General features: G+C 38.6%; 1 protein-coding gene across 4 annotated transcripts in view; it reads left to right on the forward strand.

The window, feature by feature from the left end:
- The first annotated feature begins 4,063 nt into the window (after window positions 1–4,063).
- trim2a (tripartite motif containing 2a) overlaps window positions 4,064–27,665 on the forward strand; it is a 34,338-nt gene continuing 10,736 nt past the window's right edge. For 2 of the 4 annotated variants that reach the window (XM_042485028.1, XM_042485032.1), the window contains exons 1-3: window positions 12,487–12,631; window positions 24,788–24,966; window positions 27,256–27,493. In XM_042485028.1, coding sequence (XP_042340962.1) covers window positions 24,833–24,966; window positions 27,256–27,493 — 372 coding nt within the window. In that variant the 5' untranslated portion in view covers window positions 12,487–12,631; window positions 24,788–24,832. Of the gene's footprint in view, window positions 4,167–12,486; window positions 12,632–20,760; window positions 20,964–24,787; window positions 24,967–27,255; window positions 27,494–27,665 lie in introns of those variants that run through there. The other 2 variants (XM_042485031.1, XM_042485030.1) reach the window with 2 other exon arrangements.

Raw genomic sequence — 27,665 nt, forward strand, 5'->3', positions numbered from 1 at the left:
TTTTAATCATGCAATCATGACTTCATGCTGTGTACAACCAGGTGCTAGTCTATAAAGAGTTGTTGTTGTTGTGCAGTGTCCCTTTGGTGACCTCACTCCCTGCTGTCGCTTTAAAGGACAAAGTGTCACAGTGAATCACTCTGACCTTTAAAAAATACAGTATATGCACATAAATGTATGACAGCATGATGGGAGTTCAGGGACTCTTTCTACTACAGCTACAGGGATTAGCAGTGTGAGATCAGCAGAGGACCACTGAGATTAGCAGACAGTCAAAGTACAACTGCCACTTTGTGTCCAGACTGTAGATCAAGAAATCATCCCATACTTCAAAGTGTTCGGGGTGTTTTTTTTTATGGGAAATCACTGAAAACAGTTATTTGTCAGTGTTGATGTAATGCAGACACGCACTTCTTGCTTCTGTCTTCAGATCTGCATGACATGAACACACGGTGAGAGTCGACCCTCTGGACTGACCCCAGAGACACAGAGAGACGAGACAGAGAGAGAAAACTGGAGGAAACAAACATGGGGTGAGACAAATTATTATTATTATTTACAGACGTGATAAACTGCTTCTTGGGTTACAGTGCACGGCTAAAGGCTCTCTTTCTATACATAGCATTATTTTAATTGGAAAAATAATAATAGTCATTAATCAGAACTTTATTTTTATAGCGCCTTTCAAAACACAGTTAGAAAGTGCTTTACGATAAAATTCATAACACAAGTAGAGTGAAATGAACTAAAATGTCACTCAAGAAAAGATAAAAAAAAAGTAAGAAAGAAAGAAAATGACAATAATCAAATACTGAATCAATCAATCATTTTAGTCATTTTTAAAGGAAAAGTTTCTGGTTCTAGCTTGACAAATGTACAATTTTGCTACTTTTCTGTGCCATATTTTTGGGTTTTGTATCAATGGAAGGATTAAACAAAGAAAATGTGGGCATTGTAAGGGCTGTTTTTACTATTTTATGACATTGTATACACAAAACAATTTGTAATTCAAGTTATAATCAGCTAAGGACGTATGGATTTATGGGGGGGCTCACATATGAACATTTTGAGCATCAAACACTTAATTTCCTGCATTTTGGTGAATTTTTGTGCACCAATTTGTGGCTTTTCTGCAACAATTTATGGTGCAAATGTTTTAATTTTGTCAAAATAAAGCCCTCTTTAAAAGATTTGGCGATCATGAGAATAATTGCTGGCTGCAGCTCAGATGTACAGTCAAAAGACTGAGTCTGCATATCATCACAGCTGCTATTTAAGTTAAGATAAAAGTGTAAAGTACCACTTACTGCATCACAAGTGGCTTCTGAAAGCACAAGCCAGGACAAGGTCTGAAGATTTGATGTTAAATTAACATGATTTATTCTATACTGCTGTTTTTAATGGAATTATTAAAAGCTTCTTAGACACTGCAATTATTATTAAATGTTAAAAAAAAAAACCTTGTATAAACACTTTCTCTGAGTCAAGGTCCAATTTTATTGGACCTTTTATTTATGCTGTGATAAACCTCCTCCATTTTCCTGCTGCTTCTGCAATCAGGATATCTATCACTTCGCAGTGAGAGTAAAGTTACTTTACAAATGAAAGATGCACGCTTGCTGTTTGCTCCTGGTTACTTTACAGTTCTCTAAGTCTTAGATGATGCTATAAATTTAAGAGTAGCCTTCCTAATAACTGTTTCACTTTGGAAAAATCATTGTAATTACCATTTTCACATCAAACTTTCATTGCAATTTGGTCCTCAACATATGTTCAATCAAAACGGCATGAATGAGACAAAAGACGCTGGTCAATTATTCAGCAGCCATTCACAGGACTCTGCTAATCCCGCCATGCTCTGCTGGACTAATGACAGCAGCAGGTGCTGGCAGCTGTGAGCAGAGAAAGAGAAATTACACTCAAACTCTGCTCTGAATATTCCTCCTCTGTCCTTAAACTGTGGAAATGTGCACGATTTATTGACTGTTTACACGCTGCTCCTTTGATTCATTGATTTGATTCTTCACATAAATAACTTGAGGCAAGAATTCTTTTTTTCTTCTTTCATTTAAAGTTAAAGAATGTGTATTGAATTTTCATGGCTTAATTTCTTCTGCTGGAACAAACTGAAGTTGAATGTTTGAACTCGTTGAATGGACCTTTTGAATAGAAAAAAAACAGAGGTAGGATGCTGAAACAAACAGAATTTTTTTGCACCGAGCCTGCGATTGTGCACTGCATGCTAACTAGGTGCCCTTTGACTGTGACAAACACACACACAGTGCATTAGTTTTCTTAAATAGTCGTGAGGCCTTCAGATGCATCACCTCCCCCACATCCAGACAATAAACCTCACGCCGCCTTTTTTCTATCACACAAAATCTTTAATGGAAAAGGAATGCAAATAACTTGTTTCTGTCTTTCTTTTCTGTTTTTTTTTATTTAATCTGAAAAGAGTCTTTCATGGGCTGCTGAATAATGTAGGGCTGTCATGGCAACAACCTCCCTCATAAGAAGGGAGGAGCCTGACTGGAAACCACAGTTACTATACTGGTACTAGGATGTCCCATCAGGAGGAAAGCCAGTGTGACTTTGAAATGTTACCAATTTTGTCATTTCAAACATTACTATATATATATATATATATATATATATGTATATGTATATGTATGTATGTATGTATATGTATATGTATATGTGTGTGAGTGTGTGCCTGTATGTACGTATCTTATTTCTTGTTTATAATAGATACTATTTTATTTTACTTATCTTCACTATACACCTATACACCTGTTGTCATTTTTGTAGGATAAAATGAGATCACAACTGTCTCATAAAATATTAAGCTGTAGGCAGCATTGGATTATTTCATTTTAGCACAAAGACTCTAAATGTGGGGAAACAGAGGTCATAGGTACACAAAAGGCCAAACATGAGTGGTGAAAAACCAATTAAATCAAACTAAATCATTAACAAAAAAATATGATCGTTATGTTTACCAGATACGAATTAGACATGATCATGAATGTGTTTTACTGAATTTAATAAGTAAATAAAATCATCACTAACTCGGTGTAAACATTTAAGTCTAGTTGCACCTGACTGCTGTGAAATTAAGTCAAACTATATCATGAGCTTAACATTTGTTAACAAATAGAACTTAACCTATTATATGTCTTATATGCCATAATTAAGTCAGCTGTAGAAATGTTTGAAGTCGGCATCTTGTCATTTGTGTAGTGGTCATTACCTGCAGTTTACTTTATACTATATTCTTAACATATATTTTTTTTCCATAAACAAAGGCATAAACATCTCAGAGACAAAGTGTCATTTAAAAATAAATATAAAAGAATTTGATTCTTAAATATCACTTTCAATGCAGTATTTAGGCTGTCGGCCATTGATACTTAAATGAAGGGTGCCGGGTGGCCCACCAAACATTCTCTAATTTACAATGAAAATAAATTGAGTCACACCAGACTTTTTCTGCGATTTGAATGTCAGCAAGATGCCAGAGTGCATAATAAGCATATAAATAGAGCTTGTTTATTTAATTTTATTTTTTTTAAATGCTCAGGTGAGGATCCCCAAGCCCCCTGACAGAGGTCTAGGCTAAGCCCTGAATGCCCTCAGACACTGGAAACGCCCCTGCAGACATCTGTGCAGGGCTGCTGCAACTGGATACAAAATATGAATTAATTGTGTACTTATTAACTGGCACCTGACCTCCTGACATTTTGCAACAGCAAGTTGAGTATCCCTGCTGTATGCGTATTGAGGGAACATTCAGTATTTTGTGCGACATATGACATAACACAAGACATCCTGTACAACCACTGAGAGGAAAATAAGAAATAATGCATGGATACGAGGCTATTTTTACACGTGGATGTAATATTGATGCTGTGTTTTTTTAACTGCATCCGGCTGCGGACGCCTTTCCCTTTTATTGTCGGCGGATCCCTTTAATAAGTGAGGTGGAAGTGAGTGGAGGCGACTCTCAGCTCAGCTTCAGTGTGTGTGTGTGTGTGTGCAGAGCGGCAGACAGGCAGGACGGTGCAGGAAGAGACAAACCACAGCAGTTTAACTGGGAAAAGTCCAGTAAGGATCATCTGACACAGTCGCATTGTAGTTTTCACACCGGCGGATACATCAGCGTTTAGGTGAGTGAATCGGAACTTTGTGCGTGTCTTTCCTCAGACACACGAGCTGAGACTGAATAAATGCCCACACTTTGTCTCACATGATTGTATCTGAGACTTTTGGATGAATGCATTAGACGGAGGAAGCTTTTAAAAACGCGACATTAGATTGCTGGATTAACATGAAATATGCATCCAATCATTTAAAGTGCAGCACTGCATGTGTGTTGTGCTAATTTATGAGCGAAATAATCCATTTACAGGAGCAGCAGGTTTATTTCCATCACAAGTGCGTGTGTGCTTGTGTGTGTGTTTGTGTTTGTGTGTGTGTGTGTGTGTGTCAGAATCTTAATTTGTAAAAACTTGAATGGACCTCTGTGGCTAATGATGCATTTGCTGAGTTATTAGTCTATCAGGATCAGGTGTGTCCCATGTCTTGATGGTTTTATATTTTATGTTCATAGTTTCATGTGCATATAGACAAGTATATAGATAAAAAATTATGTTTACAGTCAGAATATTAAGAGACTTAAGATCTGTGGTTATGTGTGTGTGCACATTTGGTGGAAGCAGATGTACTGTAAGAAGAGATGTTTAGTTTTTGGTGATTATTTCATTGCAGTTGAGTGAAATCAGATTTAATACTTTAGTAAAGCTTGAATACAGTTTCTTCACAGCACAGATTTTGAGTTGTCCATCACAGGTGAAGTGATAGAAATAACTGATGCATTTTAGCTGCAAAAAAAGCTGCAATAGAGCCATAACTGATATTATTTGTTCCACCTGTGCTTTTTCTGGTACCACAAGTCAAAGTACTCTGATTTATTTAGGAATAATTCAGGACAAAATTCAGGACTGGCAAAATTTATTCAGAATGAAAAACAACGTGTTAAGGCAGACAGACAGACTTAGCAGGAGAGAGGTCATGCTCGTCACTTAAACATAAAAAGGTATATCTTGTGTTAAACTTAGGAGTCGGTATAGTAGCAGGAGAGCCCTGCGTGGTTGTGCATAAAAACTCTCACAGTTTAGTATAAAATTTCCATTTGTGCAGAAGACACATTCCTAAAAGAAGCATGAAGTTCATGTTCTTGATAATGTCAATTCAATATATTTAATCTTGTTTTATTATTTATATAGTAGCATCACCAGACAATAAAAATGCTATCAAAATACAGGTCAGGCATTTAATCTTTTCAGCTCCTGAAACGGGCATGGAAAACAAGATGCAACATGTTATTTAGTGAACTTTAGAAGTGCCAGTGGGTAGTGGGATTTTTTTTTTTTGTTATAATTTGGAAAAGGCGAGTTGTTTTGCTCGTTTTATATGCATGGAGCTGGATTCAGCAGCTGGAAAGCTTAATCATAACAAAAGATATTTTGAGTGGTTTTTCATATAGAGCAGGTCTAGACTGTACTCTTTAATTTGCAGAGACCCAACAATTCCCCCATGAGCAAACAGCGAGCTTGGCTCTGACTGTATCTCACCAGCACCTCTAAAGCTCACCAATTTACACTTGGATCTCATTTGTATAATTCGTACACAAAAAAATAATGCAACAAGCTTCAACTCCCAACAGCTGCGACCATGTGCGTGCATGCATCCATGCATCCATGCAGCTGCCCTTTGGCTCATAACCTTTCCACAAAATCCAGACTTTACACAGTAATTAATCCATGTCCATCCAAGTCTTTAATCCATGTGGAAGTGATGCACCCTTTTGTGATAGGCCACTCCCAATGCCAGGCCCCCTTTTAACTCCCTTAAAATTTCAAATAAAAGCCTAGTCACTATTAAACACCCAGTCCCTCTTACTGGCCCACATGCGTCCCACTGGCTACACATTTTGTCAAATAAACCCCTAACTCACTTAGAAGCCGGTCTCGTTGCCATGCAGTTTTTTTTACAGAAGTTCTTTGAAGGTATAAAACTATATTTGTAGCTACATGGTGGAGCTGATGTTAGCTGCTTAGATCACGCATACAAATATGTTTAAACTTTTGTATGTATGGACATGCTGCATGTTTGAAAGGAAATTAAAGCCTGTCCCAAACAGAGGCCTGTTAAAAAATTATAAGCATGTTGAGTTCAGTGATTTAGGCAATTATGGGCTAGTTTTACGGTAACTGCCTTGAATACAAACACAGACTCTCTCTCTGCCGAATATCAGCCACCTAAGACCAAACTGTGGTCACCAAATGGTGGGAAAAAAAAATTGTAGACGTCCAAATGGTACGCTAATCAATTCCTGGTAGTTACAGATATTCTCACCTAACTTTTGGTAAGAAAGATTCAAAATGTCAAACTGTTCCTTTAACTTTCTTGATGTATGTAAGCTGTAGCAAGCATTTTGGATTCATTATTTAGTTGCAGTTCTGTTAACATCACTTTGTCTTTATATAACATTGTTTCAGAAGCTCATCACAAACCATATTCATGTCATTAAATGCCTCCACTCATTACATTTGCCCGCTCTCTCTCTGTCTGCCTCCGTCTGTGTGTGTGTGTGTGTGTGAGAGAGTGTGCATCTCCTGCTTTGATGTCTGATCTGTAGTTTTTGTACGGCAGCTGTTTTTTCAGTCATTGTGACATTAGAAGTGCTTGAATGCAGTAGGTGATTCTGGGAACAGGAAGTAGAGAGTGATGCAGCAAAGGCTGCATAACTCTCCCACCACTGCAGTACACTGTGCTGCAGCTGTAACGCTGCATCTGTGGGGGTATTCTCATGTTAATCAAGAAAGCCACTAAGATGACTCAGTGCGCTGATGTAAAGCAAAATGTGAACTTTACCTCACCATTATTTCAGTAGTAGGCTGATTTGTCATTTTGCATTACATGTCATACATCAAGGCTCCTCAGCCAATAGAAGACAAGCTGCTTTTACAATAATTTCACACTGGGAGTTGATTGTATTCTCTGAGGTATTTGGGGTTTTTTATGTACACATGCAGCTTTAGTCCCAGGTACAATTTATTCCAGGACTGTTGTATTAGACACAGGTGTACCAAATAAAGTGATAACTCAGCGTGTAAGGTTAGTGAAGGTATGTGACTGATTGTTGAGGTTTTTTAAGGTGACCGTTTGATTAGCTCAATAAAGACAGACATCTGATCTCATCGCAAATGTCGAGTGGTGGTAGTATCGATGTTTTCCTTCAGCTTGTTCAGTGACTGAAGGCCCTGCAGGCTTACTGCCCTGTGACCCTTTAACCTCCCAGGATCAATGGTCTCTCTGCTGTGTGCAGCAGCGACGTATGTCTGGTTGAAACTAATTGATTATCATCGGTCATCAGCCAGCTTGGTGACTCTTGACCGTGTGGTAGGTCTGGGTGTCTGAGTGTAGGAGAAGGAGCAGTATGTTTGTGTGTTCAGGGTCGTAATATTTACTGCACATTAACAGAAAGATGCACTTCAGGGCGTCACTAAGACAGCTGTTGAATCAGTGGATGCTGCACAAACTATGGCAAAGATTACAAGTCTGATGAATGCAGATCATTTTTTTGGTGTTAATCTGGTTAGTCAAAAAGTCACTGGCATTGCATTTACAATGTTATGTTTCTTTATTACATTAATACATGCTTATTCTGTCATTTTACTTTTGTCTTTATTGCTATTTTCAGTTGTTACCTTGGTAGATACCATAAGGTGTATAATGTACTGTTATGACATTACAGCTGCAACTAATGATTATTTTCATCATTAACTAATCTGTCAATTGTCTTTTTATTAATATTTAAATTATCTAAAGCATTTGTTTGAAATATTTTTTTATTTGTTCACAAACTGGACAAATTGGAAACATTACGTTTTGGTCTAAGAGGGGCTACATTTTGTAACTGTTTCAATGGCTGGGTGCAGTCACTACCTGGAGTACTTCCTGGAGGTTGCCAAGCAACCGTCTTGGAGGCTGCACAGAGGTGCTGGATTGACAGATAAATTGATGTTCCTCAAGAAATAGTTAGAGCACATAACTCCCCTAACACCAAAAAAGCATGTTGTCACAAGACTGTTTCTGGATGGATCAAATAAAACGAGATTCTACTTGTTCTTAGTGAGCTTCAGAGGTGTTGACTGCTGTGTTTTTGAACGCTGTGTACAGCCAGGCTTACCACACTTAGCACACAAACATGGAAGTGGTATTGATCCTCTCATCTAACTCTTGGAAGGAAATAAGTATATTTACCAAAATGTTGAACTTGTCCTTTAATCTATAAACTGTCATTACAGTTTCCTAGAGCCCATTCTAACATGTTCCAGCTTCCCAAAAACAGAAAAAATATTCCATATTGAGTCATAGACTACAGAGAAAAGCAGCAGATCCTCACAATTATGAAGCTGGAAGCAGCAAATCTTATGCATGTGATAACTTAAATGACCTGCAACAGGCGTTTTCAGTCATTCTGGCAGGTAAGACCTCAGTTTAGGACGATGTTGTGCACAGCTATGACTGGAATTACATGAAGCCATGTGCAGAGATTCGGGAAGCTGTCAGTCAACACAGTCTGAACGTGTGACGACAGTCCTGAGAGGAGCTATCATCAGGCTGATAAAGTTAAAACACCTGTGACTTTTTAGAAGTTTCAAACAATTTAGTGATTATCAAGATAGTTAAATTTTCTGATGTTCACCTAATTGATTAATCTACTGTATTTTCACACTATAACATTGGGCACCTTGTGCCTCAGCTGGTAGAGAGCACGCTCTATATTAAGAGGCTATGTGTTCATGTCACTAGCTTTTATATCAAATAAAGAACTTTTTTTAAAAAAACAAAACAAATAACCTTAAACACAGTAAAACATCAAGCTTTAAGCAACTGGAGCTGATGCTTGAGAGTTCCTGTGCTCACTGTCACAGCTCTGGCTGTGTGAACGCGTACTTGCGTTTGCATTTTCTCATGAGCACGGTGATGATTTATTGTGCACATCATGCTCCCGCCAGCAGGTGATAACAGCGCTGCACAAACAGGACATGACCTACCAAAATAATCACCATATGTGCAAAAATAGACTGATGATGCATCTTAAACATACCCAGTTTTTGACAACTTGTTTCAGATAATTGGTCTTAGCCAGTACTTATGTTCAATGTGTGTTTGTGTGATCATGCAAACCCTTTGATTTGTCGTTCAGACTGGCTGTTTGCATTTCAGATTATTCTGCGTTCTCTCTGGCTGGCTGTTATTTTGCATCTAGGTCGAGCAATTTGTCTTTGGTTTCTTTGCGCAAGGGAGCAAGAGAAGTGATATTCAAAAACACATCACAGTGTGGTATCCTTGTTTTCACTTGTTTGTCTAGCATCTCAGTTTGTGTTCTGTGAGAAACAGTCAGTCATTGAACTCTGTTTCGCTGTGTTTTTACAGTCAAGCTGGTACCTAGTCAACTGGATAGTTTTAGCACAAAATATTTTTCATTTTTCTGTTTTTCTTCTGTACTTTCCACGTCTTCCCAGCCTTTAATCGCCTGTTCATGCTCCCAGAGATCACCACGTCATTATAAAGACAGTTGTGTTATACATGTATGCTGAAGCTCCAAAAAGCATATTTAGTTGTGGTTCAAGTTCTGGATCTTTTAGGAGACACATTAAGCTGGTTTACCGTTACTTTGATATATGAAATGAGAGTCACATCATATAAAGATAAGCTAAAAAAGAATTGAATCATAGTATCCCTTTTTCCTACAAAGCCATTTCCCATGCTCTAAGTAATCCAGTTAAGTGGGAGTGGATGTACAGAGGGAAAACAGATGCATTTGGATAATTACTACAAACATTGTTTGTGTCCTGCCAATAACATTAAAGCTTTCAAGAAATGGGGAAACTCTCTGGGGGTATATACACATGTCTGCATTACGTGTGTATGCTCCTGTAGGTGTGTGTGTGTGATGTTTCTCTGCCAAGATGGAAGTATGAAAAATGTGGTAACAGTGAGGGAGACCTTCCCTCTTGGCAGCGGGTGTCACAACAGGATGCTCATTTTGCTATTGAGTTTTGGAATAATGGAACTAATGTCCACAAAAAAATCAGCAACACTAATGTACATAAAAGGCCAAAGTATTAAACTTGAATATTTTTTGGTGCTGACCAAAGTCTGTCTGAAGCTCTTCTTATTCTTTGATTTGATGGTTCTTGAGTTTAACAAACATTTTTACAGCGGAGGTGTTGTAGGTGTTCTTGAGCTTTTGATCACTTCACATTATCTTCATCAGCAAACTGCTCGGTTGTTTTGGCATTGTAGATGTTCAAATCTCAACTTGCATGTGAACACCTAAGTCTTGTAAAGTGCTCTGATAAAATCACCTTGTGATATGATTAAAAGCACAAGAGCAACTATTAAATGGACTTTGTGGTGAGACTGTTTGCTCAACTGCTGTTTCCAAGGTCAAGAATGCACTGCGAGCCTTAAAAATATGCCATTTTTGGCATGTTTTATGAAGGTATAGCTACCATTTATTTAGGCTGCATTTAATGTTGGAGATTTTTTTTGTTTTTTTGTGAAATTCAAACAAGACTAGGATTCTGCAATCATGCTGTCAGCCTGGTGAGGCTGTACGCGAGGCTGCACAGCTGTGCATTTAAGGTCCAGTGTGTAGTATTTAGGGAATTATAATGGCAAAAATTTTAGATTTTATAAAAAAAAATGTATTTTTTTCTGTGGTGTATAAAAATAAAAAAATGTTACCTTTAGAATTAACCATCTATATATACATAGGGAGCGGGTCTTCGTCCAGAGAGATGGTCATGTTGAGCTGCCATTTTTCCACAGAAGCCCAGAACGGACAAACCAAACACTGACTCAAGATAGGGCCTTTTGCATTTTTGGGTTGGCCACTGTAATTACCAGCCCCAGCAATACGAGCAGTATTGTAAAAACACTGATTTTTTCAAATGTTAAACTGCTTTATTTACTATTTTCATTGGTTTTAATAACCTGGTCTGTTTGTTTTGGAGAGGAAGAGACCTCTGTGGATAATTTGGCTCCTAGTTAAAACATCCTGAACAATCAACACTGAAGGAATTCTAACAGGGAGAAGTTTCAGCTCCAGTCTTACACACTGGACCTTAAATTAACATCAGCAAGCTGACGTGCTCATAATGACAATGCTAACATGCTGATAACAACGTGGTGTAATGTTTACCATGCTAATCATCTTCATTTAGTATGTCAACATGCTAAAATTTACTTAATAATACTAAATACAAACTACAGTCACAGCAGGTGGAAATGTCAGTTTTGCAGGATGAAAAGTCAGGAGATCACCAAAGTCATTAGGATGCATCCTCTGGGAACACTGAATGTCTCAACAAAATATAATTGCAATACATCCAGTAGTTGTTGAGATATTTTAGTCTGGTCCGAAGCATTGGACTGACTGAGCCAAGCATCTGCTGAAGCAAAAATACCTTTGTAGAAAGCATGTTCCTCAAAGTAAACTGTCAAAAAGTGTTGTTTTGGTTTATATCGTGTGGGTGAATCAGTTCTCTTGTCTCCTCTGAGTTGCAGCCTTTGATCATGTTGCATCATCTACGTCTTGTTTACTACCAGCTTTGCCTCCGTTCACTGAGTCCCCCGGGGCAAACAGGACAGATAGCAACGTGCTTGTTTAGTTGTTGAAAAACGGCAGCTCCCCCCATTTGAACTATTGTGTTCTGTTTATGACTGTGCTGTGATCATTATTCAGAGGATGGTTGTGGTTAGTGTGGCTTTCATTTTTGGACCATCTTGTTTCAATTACTGTGACTTTGGCCAGCTGTTACTCTCGAACTCTTACGTCAACATCAGCTGTCAGGAATGACAATGTTAAAACTATGTTTGTTTTACACTCCTAAGAGACATATGACTTTTGTTTTGATAGTTTGGACTTGTGCTCTTAAAATGATGTCATTACTGCTCGCTACAGGGAAAAGTAGAGTACAGCTCGGGCCTTTCCTGGAAATGGAGATAAAATTGCACACATGACATCAGAGTTCAACTCAATCCATCTGTATTTTACAAAAAAAAAAGAAAAGGAAGAAAAAGCATTATGCATAATAGAAAGACATGGATCATGCTGTGCGTATTGTACTAGCGTCAGTGCTCGGACAAATTTGGCTGCTGTGGGCAGTTTCTTCCCTTTCTGTCAGATCCTCCGTCCTCAGTCGCTCCTTATCTGCGTCTCCTCCCATCATGCCTCTGGGACTCTTGCCCTCACTGGGGTTAAAGAGCAGCACAAGCTTTAAGCCCCTCCTCCTCCAGCTTCACTAAGCCCTCTGATTGGTCCTTGCACTCTCTCTACACCACCGGCGGGCCCTCCCCCTCCTGTCACTGCTCACCCTGTGGCTCCCCGTCAGTCTGTTTGGATTATTGTAACAGCTCAGGCCTCTCACATGCGCTCCCCTCTCTGCCCACTGCACACACTCTATCAGAGATGAGAAGGATTAGGTGACAGAGAGCAGCGTTTGTTTTCACCCCAGAGAAGAGAGGAGAGGAGAGCAGCCATGGAGTGGAAGTAAGTGGGATGTTTGGGATTTAAAGATGGAGAGGAGGTTTGGACAGAATGAGTAATAGATGGAAAATGACATAAGGAAAGAAAAAACAGGAAAGATTTATGATGAAGGGAAGGGGGAAACTGCACTCATATTGTCTTGGGAAAGTCCTTCTGCAGCATGCAGTGCTGGAAAAGATTATTATTAAAAATGCCTCTGTAACTCCAGGTTATTACCCCGAAAGTCTATTGAGCTAGTACTTGAAATACAGGTTCCAGCTACAGTTTGCATGCTCACAGGTGTTAACATACTGTAGAGAAATAAGTGGTGTTTACTCTCAGAAGACATGCTTTTAGTGGCTTCTCTGTGCAGGTGTATGTTGCATTGTAGGCTGGCAAGAAAATATTTGCGTTAATCTCATTTCCTTTTCCTGTTTGTCATGCTCTGTGGCTCTAAAACAACAGTCCTGGAGCTCCTCTGACTTGAAACCAAGAAGATGAACTGTACATGTTTTGAGAAAAAGTGAAGTTTTTTAAATAACCCAAAGTTTGTCTGCAACGGTTTTACATTCACGTATTCATATGACACATAACAGATCTTTTACATATAAAATTAAAATGATCTGTAAGTGTGTTATTTATCAGTGTGAGGAGGATGATAATAAAACAGCTGTGTATCAGCTGATGAAATATGGCATCTAGCAGCATCATTAAACTGTCTTGGCAGTTGACGTCATTTGTCTGACTAACACTGGTTAGTCTTTTTCTGTTTACTAGTTATTGTATCACAGCAGTTTTCAGGATGTGGATATAAACAAGTAAATAGTAAAAAGGCAGCTTTTCCCTGGAACTTGCTTCTCTTTGATGACTGTCGCAAAAGTTGGAAAAAATAATTGATATCAATCATTATGCATCACCTCTCTTCTCACTTAACCCTTTGAAACCAGGACAAACTGGCTTGATTTCTTAAAACAAAAAAAAATGGAAAAAGGCAATGAGCAACTTAACAAGAAATGGCCCAAAAATAAGCAAGAAATTCGCAAAAATGTTACCAAAAAAAAAAAAGAAAATCACCCAAAAAAAGGAAGAAAAATAAAAACAAACAATGAAATGACCTGAAAAAAGTGCTAAAATTAAAAAGAAAAAAAAAAATCTGTACCATCATTTTAGTTAAAATGATTAGAAATATAGTTTTCTGGACATTTTGATGTTTTTTAATAATTTTCTCACAATTCTCTCTCTCTCTTTCCAGCTCTCTCTTTTCATTGCCAGATTTTCAGGGCGTTGCTCATTGCATTTTCTGTATAATTTCAAAAGAAATCAAATCAATTTGTTCAGATTGTAAAAGACATCTGAACACAGCATAAGGAAACCAATGTTGATCCAGGTTTCAGGGAGTTAAAGAATCAACAGGTTAAACAATTGCTGTCCTGTTTGTCTTTTGGAGGTTAGAGTAAAATTACAGGATTGACGCAGTACCACTCTCATGTTGGTCAAGCAAATATAAAACTATAACAATCAGCTTGGTTTAGCACACAGACAGGAAATGTGAAACAACAAACCAGTGAGTGAAACTGAACGGTATATCTCAAAATATAGAACTGTTCCTTTCATTTTTTAAACAAAGGAGGTTAACTAACTTAAAAGATTATGCTTTTTACAGTGTAGCAATAGCAATTTATTTTTACAATATATTTTGTAATTGTTTTCGAAAATATTTTTACCTTTCTCTGTTAGTAAGGAAAGGTTGAAGTCCATAGTATTTAGTCTACATAGCCGTGAGGTTGCAGAACCAAAACTCCTCATGTGCAAAGCGTGTAGGAGAACTACAGTGGCTGACACAGAAAAGGCCAATGGCCTCTCCAGAGCCAGCGTTTGATTTGTCTGTTTCAGGCTACTGTTGAAAAAACATGGTGCATTCCTTTGAAAGAGGACCTGCTCCAGTTGTATATATAAACAGCTTATTTTCAGGTAACAAAAACCAAACAATTCTTATTTTCAGGTGATTATAAACTAATAAAAACATAGTTATGAATATTGTAATAAATTTCTACCGATAAGTCTCCATAAATCCTACACACTGCACCTTTAAGCGTCATGCAGAGTGATTAAGTGTCAGCTGAATCAAAACTAAAACCTAAATTGTTCTGTTGGTGCATTTCGTCTGGATGTCGAGTCACATCTTTTTAACTTCACTCTGGTAGACAGATGTGCAGTGTGGACAGTTTCTAGTGTCCCTGTGCTTGCACATCTGTAGGCTTTAATTAGACGTCAGAAATTAACGTACATGCACTAACACACACAGACACACTGACAGAGCATCACCTTATCTCGTGCTGCCAGAATGTGTGGTTGGCAGAGATATGCAGCCAAGTGATGCATTAATACTGGTTTCCTTTTTCAGTCAGAGTGCAGCCTTTTTCCTTTCAAAAATGTAAAACTGACCTTACAAATATTAGAGAATAGGAAGGAGTTTAGTTTTTCAACAGGAATAACCAACAACTCCCAGAAGACTTTAAAAGTTTTTTAATTACATAATTATCTTACAGATGCCAGAACAAAACCCCCTAAAATGGCTCTCCCAAAATTTCTGTGAGTTTATTATTTATTAGGTAAAATCCCACTGATCGACTTTGATCTACGACATTTAAAGATGCTGCGACTTTTCAAAGGGTTCAAGTGTTGATGTTCAGACTGAAGGCATGCTCTGCTGCTGTAATCTCTAATGATCCTGTCCACACTGGACGCTTAAGATAAGCATGAGAGTGGTTTTATAATTCAGGGGTGGGGCTTATGTCACCTTCTCCAGCGCCGCAGGCATGCAAAGCCCCTGATTCCACTGAAACAGAAAGCTGGTGTATACACTGCACTATATAAAGGCCTGGTATTTAATTATTTTGAGGTAACTTTCTTGAGCTGCTGCTAAAATCGGAGAATACCGAACTCCAAATGCTGTCATTAAGTATTTTGTTATGAAACTGTTGCAGAGTTGATGAAATGGTGCGATTATCAGGGTCACGATGGACATAAGCCTTATCAACAGACCATCTGGCTTTAGGTGCTGAGAGGATTTTAAGTACAATAAATGCTGAAAACAAACAAACTGTATTGGTTATAATGATAATATTGTGTGTTTTTTAGTCTTTGGAGTCAACACAGTCAGTGTCGTTCTCAGATCATGCTGTCCTCTCCTGATTATAATGATTTTAATGAACGTGTGAGCTGTTGCTGTTCAAAAAAGTAATCTTAGTCTTATCTCGTGTGCCCAGACTGGAGGACGGTTGGTAGCTAAACAACCGAGTCACGCCTCCATATTCATCAGTAGCATTTTTCTCTCTGAAACACATGAAATGTTATCAGTTACATGAAAAGCTTGATAGCACTCTGGACAGATTAAATTTTGTCCCTGGAGGATGAACCCTAATGATCCTGGTGATCCCCTAACTTTCCCTCCAGTGCCATGGAGAAACTCAAGAGATAACAAAATTGGATTCCAGTTTGCTGATTTAAAAGTTGCTGCATGAAAAGAGTAGCAATTAAGTGTCCTGTGACTCAACTCTAAACACAGTATGAAAGTCAGTCTGTGGGCGAATGGACTCTTGGACTTCTGACCTAACAAACTAATGAGTCTTACATCATAAAGCAGGTGAACAAGCTGGTCTCCATCAGCGCTCCAAAAAAACCCCACTTGCTCTCTGAATGAACACGTTCACACATCCACCTGTTAGTCTTCACCCTGATGGTTGTTTACATCCTGAAAGCAGTGGTTGTGTTCAACAGTGTCATTATTGTGCAGGGTGACATGGCATTATGTGTGTTTAGAAAAAGAGAGATGGTGAAAACAGCTGAGGTCAGTGCTCTGGAAAGAGCTGCAGGACAGACACCAGAGGGAGACCCAGAGTAACATACAAGTCCACTGCAGCCACTATGTAAACCTAAAACCTAAAATATACCTAAAAGAACGGTTTGAAAACGGGTTCCTCTTCAAACTGGTGAGTGGGAATGAGCGGGTTTTTCAAAATTACTACTTGCTTTAGATTCATACATGCAGCAGCCAAAGTTTAACATCAGTTATAGCTGTTTTCTTTGTCAGAGGATGAACTGTTTTTTTTTTTAGTTATCTGATGAATTCAGTTGGAGATGCTGCTTTTGGCTTAAGGTCTTTGAAGTGTCTTAATGCATCAGGGATGATGTTGTGGGTGTGGACAGTGAAGCAACAAAAACAGGTTAAGTTACGTGTTTACTGTACGTGTTTATGTGTTTGAGCCCCTGACCAACTAGTGTCTCCACTTTACGTTGCTTTGATGCAGGTCTTCCACTGATGTAATGGTCCTGCTGCTGTGACAGTAATGGACTTAATTTATAGCCACTCTCTAAACAGCTTTAGCCCTGACTGAAATATCTCAACAACTATTGGATGGAGTTGATACATTTTGTATGAACATTCATGGTCCCCATAGGATGAACCCTACAGACTTTAATGATCCCATGATTTTCTCTTTAGTGCCACCAGGAGGCTGATTGTGGTGTAGTTAAATGTTTTTTCCAAAACCACTGGATGGATTGCCATGTGGTACGCACAATCAGGATCAATTAAAGTTTGGTCTGTTGACTTATGTAGCGTCATCATCAGAGTCAAAGTTTGATTCCTGCAATTCTTGGTTTATTTACAAAATGTGTATAAAACTAACTTTTCCATTTGCTAATTATCAAATGTTGGCATGTTAACTAAGAAGGTGAACGTGATAAACTAACCCTGCTTTCAAATCACATACTTTCTCTTTTAGAAAAAGTATATCAGGACGTATGGCAGCTGCCCTTCAAAATGATGTACTGTTGCATGAGCTGGTGTGCTGCTGGGACATACTGCATCATAATTTTATGTTTAGAAATTTGCTGAAGGACAAATCTAATTTCATTTTTTTAGACCTGGTTTAAACACACTATTTGGTATTCCAGCAAAAAATTAAATCCAAAGTTGGGTCATTTTTTCCCCCAAATCTTCAAATAATGCATAACTTAAGACTCTTTGTGACTTTCAGTGTTGTTTAAGTGTGTTTATATACATAAGTGAGGAGTTTGACTGGCAAACAAAAAAATCATCAGTTTGTGTTTCTTAGTTTCTTTGTTGTCACCAAATCAAATCAAAAAGTCTTTCAGTCATTGCAGGTTCCAATCCTATTTTGATTTGTAAATTTGAAGAGTCCTTAGTTTACATTCAGATTAAAAAAATCAACAAATCAGAAACAAAGTCATGAAGAAGTGTGTTACAGAAGCTGGTGACTGTGAAGATGTGAGCAGATCAAAGTTTGTATTATCCAAATTAAAGGTAGCTGCTGTAACCAATCATTGAAGGGAGAGCTATGGAGCATCCTGTGGCCTCTTTTTGTTTGTATGTTTTCAAGAGTACATTTAAAGCATTAGGCTGATACTCTGTATTTTTGTGACTGATGTCGAATCCCATGGACAGACCAAAATCAACAGGATAACCCCTTTGTCTATGCTCACAGCCTCATTTTTCAAAGTAATGAATGCAAGTTAGTTATGCATCTGCATTTTGTTTCTACACACACACAAATTATATTTGGCCTTCATGTTTTCATCTTTCCTCGGGAGCTTTGTCAGTTTCTCTAGTTCTGTGTCTCACTCCTCTGACTGACTCACCGAGTTTGGCAGAGGCAGAGATGAGATCACTGGAAAAGCCTTGAAACTGCCAGGCATAATGAAATGTGTGAAACAGCTCTGTCAAAATCAACTGGGGTTATTTTTTTTAATGCAAAGGTAGAAATGCTGCAGAAGAATTTAAGAACTCCCCCGTGTTATTTTGCACTGTTAGAATAGCAGTTTTTCAGCAGATGAAAAGATAAGATCATTCAAATCAAGCAACAAATTCCCTCAAACTATTTAAGTTATTCACCATTCATTCATCAAGCATGTTCATCTAATAACATTAAATACATATTCACCCTTGATGGAAATGACGCTATCAAGGCCTGATAATGGTATGGCATTGTAGTTTTGTTTCACCTCAGCCTGACATTGTGTTCTGGTTAACCAATTTCTCGTAAGGGTTAAAGCTATTTTGTTTCACCCTAACCAATCAGAAGCAAGATGCATCGTCACCTGCATGATGTCATTTTCAGTTGATCAGGAAACAGTGGTTCAAACAGTTGCCAGAAACAACGAATCAGTCCAAAAAATATGGGCCATTCCAAAGGTTTTTGTTTATATTTTAGAGGGGTTTTTTTTTCGAATTTTGTGTATGCCTTTTGACCCCCCCTAAAAAAATCTATAAAAACAGTATGGATGAATTTTGAGAATAGTTATTTGGCACTGGGAATGTTGTTATTTTTGCCCCCTAAAAATGTGGTAAGGGAACAAACAAAATGGTGAACAACAGATACAAAGGCTTTAGAGTCACAAGCAGATGTCATCTTTTTTTATTACTGGCCCTTTAAATTGAGAAAAATAGGGTGGTTTAGGGGCCCCAGGCAGTCCCCCAAAGTAAAAAGCCTACATATGGATGTTTCCATATGTCATGTTACACCAAATTAACAGGGATTTAACATAAAAAGAATCTAATGTCATGTATGACAAGAAAACATTGCAATTTGTTGTCTTTTTTAAGATGCCGAAATGCAATGTGGACTCATTGCTAGGTCAATGAAAATGTGTTTGAAAAAAATTTAGTGGCATGTTTACAGCGTGGTACAAAAAAAAAAGATTTGGTCTCTGTTATTAAGACCAGTTATGCATATTTAGAGGTGGGGCTGCCAAAAAAAGCAAGATGCTGACAGCTGAAATACCAAATTTGAGGCTATAAACCAATGAGTGACATCACTTAGGCTACATCCATTATTTTTACAATCTGTGCAGGACAATGACAATCCCATTCTTAATCCTGACTTTGTAAGATTTATTAAAATTGTTTGACTGCTTCTCCAATCAGTGGAAGCAGCTGTGAATGAGCACAACACTCGGCCAGTGAACAATGAAAAATGAACAGACAGAACTAATTTAATTCATGACTTGTGCAAACAGAGCCTTTTTAAAGCAGTCATTTTGTTGACTTAACACACACACACACACACACACACACATACACATACACACACACACCCACCCCCACACACACATGTGCCTACAGTACAATGTGTGTGTGGGCAGGACAGCGTCTTTCAATCTGAAGGTTAAAGCTTTTCTGTCAGGGTTTAGGTGAACTGTTCTTGTGAATGTAGACATCTTTATAGAGTACATCTTATCACACAGGCAGCAGTGCAATGATTTAGATGTCTCTGAAATCCCACGAGCCCTCAGAGGCCTTCATCTTCATCTTTAAAGAAATGAAAGGAAATGACTTTCACCTCAATGTTATGTCAGGAGAAAATAAAGGACTAACAGCAAACTATGTCATTAAGACTTAACCTACTTCTGCTGTGTCATACATCACAGTGACATGGTGAACAGTGCGTGTGGGAGGGAACATATGACGGCGCGTCCATGCACATACAGATACAAAAACGTCTGATTTTGGCAGATTTGACGGACTGTGCTTTCACGTTTCCTCTCTGCCCATTCCCTTTTACGTCATGATTCTCTTTCATCTTTTATATTTTGACTTCCCCTCTCTTTCCTTTTTTTTTTTTGCCCTGGCTCTGCATGTACAGTGCGCCCCCCCCAACCCACACACACACACACACACACACACACACACACACACACACACACACACACATACACTCAGAAAGTAAGATCCCTCTGGCTTTACCTCTATTGGTGGAGGGGACCCCTAACTGCTGTCCCTTTATTTCTATTTGTTAGATCACCATCCATCAGCCAGTACCCTCTCACATACTCCTGATGCTGCACACGCTCGCTGCACTGCAGTGAGCCAGCATTTACTTCAGACAGAGGGAGAGAGAGAGAGAGAGGGAGGGAGAGAGACAGAGAGACAGAGAGAGAGAGAGAGAGAGAGAGAGGTTAGGTAGGAGGCAGATGAATGGATGAGACAGACTGAGCCAAGAAGTGATGGGAGGAGAGGAAGTGGCGAGGGAGAGTAAAGGAGGGAGGAGGGGTATATAAACTGAAACACAATCTGGCTCAATCGCCCCTCCTCAACTTCTCTCACGTGTGTGTGCGCACACACTCATAAACACACGGAGGAGCTGTGTCGCTCACACACATCCTGTCGTCTCCTGTTTGCTGCTACCTGGGCGGGAGCATCATCTCATGTCAGAGCTGACATGACGGCAGGTTTAGAGGAATTTTAGTGGCTGTTTGACTCACATGGAGCCAATGTTTCGGTGTGTGTACTGGAGTGGATGACGCCTGTTGATCGGCCTGTAGATGCAGCACTGTAAGTGTTTCTATCAGTAAGCCAAATATTTGGAATAGTGTTGTTTTTGAGCTCTCATTTTTGCATAATTATAGCTCCTCTTGGAGTCGGTATCTGCAAAATTCCTGCAGTAATATTCATCTTTTTCATGTGTACCCTCCGCTGCGTATTGGATGACAGCTCAATCCAGCAGGAATTATTCCGCTTAGCTGGTGCGGATCTGATTATGTAAGAGTGGAGTGTTGTGAGGTTGCTGCGAGGCTTATGCACTGTCAGCACAGGGCTGCTTCTGTTGTGGCTGTCCGCAGGATTTGGGAAATTTACTTTTGTAATCGGTGCCATATTTGATGCTCTGTTAATCTGCTTAATCTGGCCTGTGGAGCTGTTAAATTAATAAGGATACAGTTTAAGAGCTGAGCTTTCTGTTCGTGCATGTCAGTGCTGGCATACAGAGTATATGTTGTCATTTAGACCTTTCCTGTTATGTATGAATAGACAGTTGTGAATGTAGTTTTAGCTTCTGGGATACTCATATGTGAGGGTAGATTGTAAACATCATTGAGATTTTGTTGAAGTCATAATTTCTGCTGTTAAAGATTTCTCTTTCGCATGATCATCTTTGTCCTGAGCTGCTCAACACATCACTGTCCAGCAGCTAACAGCAAACACATGACATACCAGCCATGTAACAAATAGGAAATGTTGGTAATAACCCACTGACAGCATGACAGCATCATTATAACAGTAATTTTATCCACCGCTCGCCTTTCTCAGGCTTACCAAATCACCACATTGCAGTTACAGCCTCTCATATCTGCTTTCAGAGAAGGGAAAGAGAGAAGGAGTCTTGTCTAAGAGAGACAGATTAAGAGGAAATAGAGGAGAAGGAGAGCATGCACCGTAGAAAGAAGCAGTCCCTGAGGGTTTCCTCTCAGCAGCAGAGGTGGCCTGTTTCTGTGCCCGTCATGAATGTGAGGAGACAATAAAAGCACTGACACACTTTCTGTGTCCAAGTTAGCTGCCAGATAACGTTACTGAGGAGTCACACATTAAAATGAAGGCTGCAGGAAAAAGATGTTTCAGATCAAACTGTAGGGAAACTTCTCCACTCTTATGAAGAATGAGTGCAAATATGCTGCAGTGTGATTTTAAAGTATTTATTGTTGTAGGTTCAGCGTTCTCTCTCACTGATGAGTGCTGAACACAGAGTGCCTTGCTTTTACTTTATCATCAAATATTTATCACTCAAAGTGCTTTTTATGACAAGCAGCCACAGCTCTGACTCAAGCTCCACTCTGACTTTTTTGGTACGCCGCTGGTTCCCAAGATGAAGGTCGACAGCAAGAGCAAGATAAATTTTGCTTTTTTTTTTCACTTAGACTTTCCGTCCTCTTTTTCATGGATGACTTTAGGACTCTAACATTTAGGAGTGCACCGTTTGAGACTTATTCTCACCAAATACAAATTCTGATACTCAACTCTGAGCATCTGCTGAAATCAAGTACTGATCCAATACCAGTTCTTTTGTTCCTCCTGGATCTAAATCCTTTTATACCTTTTTATCCCCATGAATGTGTACTGAAGCTCTGAAACTGTGTTTAATGTGAAATATCTGTCAGATACTTGATCTGCTTAGTGAGGTCATTAAAGGCGCAGATACGGCTCTGGTGGATCATAGTGAATACCTACCAAAAACTATTTAAATTAAATGTTGGTAGCACATGTTAGTTGTTCTCAGACCAAAAATGTGCAAATATGGAACAAATGTACAATTAAATGAGTAACTAAACGGCAACTGACACAAAACTTTTGGTGCCCTCTGAGCCTGTTTTGCCTGGTTTGTAATCCAGCCTTGAGTTTTGTTGAATTCTCGTAACTCCTGGACAAATAGGCAGTGTGTTGCATGCATGGATGTACTACAGGAACGAAATACCAGACATGTTATGCAGTTAATTCCACATGTGAAAGTCACAACATATATAGAACCTCCATAGGTTAAAAATTCATAATAGAAAGACTGATGATAGATCTGCATTTGGCATTTGGAGCAGGCCTGTTAACAATTTTACAGATATCCTTTTTTTTTTTTTTTTTCTTTTTAAATAGTTATGGTCTATGTTTCAGGTGTAACTTTTAAACAAAGATGGACTAGAGGTCCATAAAGTGCTGAGAGGAATGGAAATTGTAACACTGAAATTTCAGAGACAATTATTCCATCTGCTGAAGTAGATTGTGTGATTTCATTGAAAACTCTAAAACCATCTGCTAAAAAAGACCTTGTGATGAGATTAGCCTGCGGATTCCAAGAGGAATTAAGGAGGGAATTACTTTCAATTTTTTTTGTAATGCCTTGCTGATCATCAGCTCATAAGTCCGACTCTCATGAGCACGACGTCTCAACAAGGGAATTTATTCAAAAACATCATCCAAACATCAACTTGGACTCGAGGATGAAATGATTAGATTTTGGCGCTCACTGTGACCTCACAGAAAACAGTTTTAGCCAGAACTTAAGAGTTCATGCGCTGGTTATGACAAAATTTCACATACATTTCTAAAAATTTATAATGATGCGGTGAGATCAACTTCACCGCAACATCATAATGTTCTTCAAAAACCCTTCTTTTTTTGGGGGGGGGGGGCGCATTACTCAGCGTCATAACTCAGCCTCATAAGGGGAAACTTCTGGTCAGCTACTGAATTGGAGATGCTCATCTTTATTGTTCACCTTGAAACTGTGCTGATTGTGTAGGATCCTCTGTGCTCTCAGGGGGAAGGTGTCCTCCATATTTCGAGCATTGTTTGCTGTCTTGGCTATATGTGAGTGTGAACCATAAACTGTATATGAAGACCTTTATATACAGTCTACGGTGTTGACAGACATGGATGTGAACTATATCATGACTAGCTGACTGAGACATACAACCGCAATGTGCTAATTATAGTTTTTACGGGGAGCTACAAGGTTCATGAGATGCATCCATAATACTATGAGTGTCTTCATCCTCAGCTGACCTTTTTTTCAAACACTTGTTGAAGTCTTCAGTGGTGGATGAAGTAGCTGAAAGCTATACTTCAATAAAAGTGCAGATATTTTACCAGAAAATGACTTTGGTTGAATTAAAAGTTGCCTATTAGAATATTACTGATTAAAGATATTTAAGTATTTCATATTTACTGTACTTAGATATCAAAAGGATTGTTATGCTATTAAATGTACTTAAGTATTGAAAGTAAAACTACAAGTAAATGCTGTAATGTTATTCTTAAAGAAAAACAAGGTCTTTTATACAACCTAAAGGATTTAAAGAACAAAATGCAGTTTTTCCTTCCCTCCTATTCCTTTATTCGTCCATCCCTCCGTCCGTCTGTCCATCCGTCCTTCCTGCCTTGTTTCCCTATTTTGTAGTAAGTAGCAAAATAATGATACTTTGTTACATTACACCACTGGAAGTCATGACCTCAGTTTGACCTCTTAACCCCTTCACAACCTCTTGTTCCCAGGCTGTTTGTCCAACTGAATCAGTGTTTCAAGTAAAAGTGATTTTTTGTATATAAATGTATTCCATCGAGCAAAAGGAAAATCATCTGATAGTCAGTTTTGTGTTGGTGACCTGCTGATTGAGGGGATGTTTACAGTCAAAGCTTGTAGCCACAGGTGCTGATCGGTGTGTCTGTCATTGCATTTCCTCTCTCAGTGAGGGAACTAGAGGAAGAACGCATTCTGCTTTAAACTTTGATCTTTACAACCAACAGATTTCCACTCGTCTCCATGTGTCATCCCTGCACCGTTTGATCTTACATGGTGTCTTTCTGCTTTGTCCTCCCTCTGTTTTTCTCTGCAGGGTGCAGGGTAAGAGGAAGAGGGACTCTTATGTCAGAGTTTTAGGATGGCCAGTGAAGGCTCCACTATTCCCAGCCCTGTTGTCCGCCAGATTGACAAGCAGTTCTTGATCTGCAGCATATGTCTGGACCGCTACGAGAACCCCAAAGTACTGCCCTGCTTACACACCTTCTGTGAGAGGTGAGTGGAGTTACCATGATGTTCCTATTCCATGTTAAAATCCTGTGAATTATGATAGTAGGTGGGAGATATAAACGTATGTAGCTACAACAGTGAGAGTAATTTCTTATTTTAGCGGTAACATCATAGTGTTTAACAGCCAATCACAGAGCTCGATGCACAAAGAAGACAAAGACTGAATGATTTTATTTTCTTTTTTTAAGGAAAATATGTAAAAAAAAATTTTTTAAAAAAGAGCAGATTCATAATACAATTTTAAAAAATTGTTTATTGTGGTTTTTGGTAGGTGATACTATATATTATAATTAGTGACAGACTACATACACCATAAATACAGAAAAAAAAGAACAGTGAAAATAAAAATAAAAATACAACAACATACATTAATATAATCCTATCCAACACAACAGCTTATCTGACACAGTCTCAACATTATGTGATGGATTTATAGCAGGAATAATGCATAGCACTTTCTCAATAGGACAGTACTTTTTGTAAATGAGAGTATTGTTTCACATGATATGCATCTCTGCTGTTGACTTGTGTGTGTTGGTGCCATCCTCTCTGACAAACAGCCTTTGTATCTGACACAAAGACAAACTGTGGACTGTGCCTCTCTGTCCGTCTTTACTCTTGTTGCTTCTGGAGAGTCATAAACTGTCAGATTTAACAATATATCATTTTTTCTTCTGGTATATTTATTTTACATCTACATGTATGTGGCATAATAGAAGTGCACTTTTCAAAAGTGGTAGAGTACTGCACATTTTCATTTAATTAATTTAATTTTGTGAAGTTAAGAGTTAAAATTTTGAAGCATTGTGCATTTTTTTCTGTCTTGGGCTTTGGTTTCTCCTGTCTGCTGAATCGCAGCTATATTTAACCTTAATTCATTGTAAAAGAGCTCCTAGAACGTCTGAATGAATGAATAAAGTGTAATATGATACTAAACCCTCAGTGGCAGAAAGCCATCATTGAACCGACCTGAAGCTTCCTCGACTGTAATGTATTTCTGACCACATCCAACATGATGCTTTGTGTGTTCTGTGCATTTGTGAATGCACCGGTCACTAATGTAATGTTGCTGTATTGCTTGTATTGAGTTTAATAAGTACATTGTGAACAATAATGCAGTCCGATACAACAACACTGCAATGGATCTGTGAAGCTTATAATGGCGGTGGAGGTGTTGCATTATATATATATGTTCCTAATGTTTTTCCACTTCCATTTATATTAATGGAGGGGAGACAATGCAGGAAACATCTCAATATAATCCTGTCCAACACAACACCTTCTCTGACACAGTGTCAACATTATTTGATGGATTTATGGCAGGAATAATGCATTTGATTGTACCCGACTGCAAAAGTGTTGATAACAAATAAGTAAACTCAGATCTGGTAGTTAGGTAAAAGTAGGAATACCACAATAAATATGTAATCTGTTGAAAATTACAGCTTTTAAAATGAAATATAGTGTACAAATCACTATTTTATCTTCACTGTCTTGCTGCTATCTTGCCTTTATTGTGTTCATAGTCTGTCACTGAATATATTATATATTATTACATCACATATCAGAAACCATAATAAACAATTCAAAAACTATATTTGTATTATTATGTATCTGCAAAGTAACTAGTGGCTAAATTTACCAAACTAATATGTTGGGGTGATAAGTGCAATATCTGCCTCAGAAATATAGTGGTGTAAAGTATAAAGTAGCAGAAAATGTAAATTTTCGAGTAAAAGACGAGCACCTTAAAAGTACAGTACTTGAGTAAATGTACTTTCCACTGCTGCAATTAATGATTCAGTTAGTAGAAAACTACTGTAAATCACTTTGGGCATGTAAATGCTTCAACCACTAGATGGCATTAAAGGCAACATTTTCTCCTGTTTTCATTCACTTTACAGGTCAAATAACTTATAATGAAGTGAAGTGATGTGCTTTCATTTCAGGGTGGATGTGTTGACCCATTAGTTTAAAAAAATTTTAAAAAGCAGAACTGCAGTTCTGACCACGTCTCTCTTGAGACAAAAAGAGACCACCTAATTTCAGGAAATAACAATAAACACAGAAAGAAAAACTTGCTTTAGTGACTCATAACTTTATATCTCTTGTAAATCACCACTATCTTTGTATAGTGCAGCTGAATCTTTTGTCTCTCATGTCTTCTCAATGCAACACGCATATACACTGTGCACCACCCACGCCTCTCTCCGCACTGTTTCTTTCACAGGTTGCTCCAACTCTTTAATCTCCCCTCCTGCTCTCCTCCTCCAGGTGCCTGCAGAATTACATCCCGGCCCACAGCCTCACATTGTCGTGTCCCGTGTGCCGCCAGACCTCGATCCTGCCGGAGAAGGGTGTGGCGGCATTGCAGAATAACTTCTTCATCACCAACCTGATGGACGTGTTGCAGCGGGCGCCGGACAGCTGCAGCCAGGAGGCCGCTGCTCTCAACAACATCACCACTGTGGCTACAGGCCAACTGCTCTCCTGCCCCAACCATGGAGGCAACGTAAGAGTCATATGCACACTGTTGGTTTGTTAGTTAGACTTTAACATAAGTTCAGGCCTACAAGCCAAAACGTCTGATAAAGACCTGATAACAGACAGCTTAGGCGTCAAGTTCAGGGGTCCCTGGTTCAGGCTTTGATCATTATTTCAAAGGTCAGCTGTTAGCCTTACAT

The sequence above is a fragment of the Plectropomus leopardus genome, chromosome 4 (assembly GCF_008729295.1).
Source record: "Plectropomus leopardus isolate mb chromosome 4, YSFRI_Pleo_2.0, whole genome shotgun sequence".
Classification (NCBI taxonomy): domain Eukaryota; kingdom Metazoa; phylum Chordata; class Actinopteri; order Perciformes; family Serranidae; genus Plectropomus; species Plectropomus leopardus.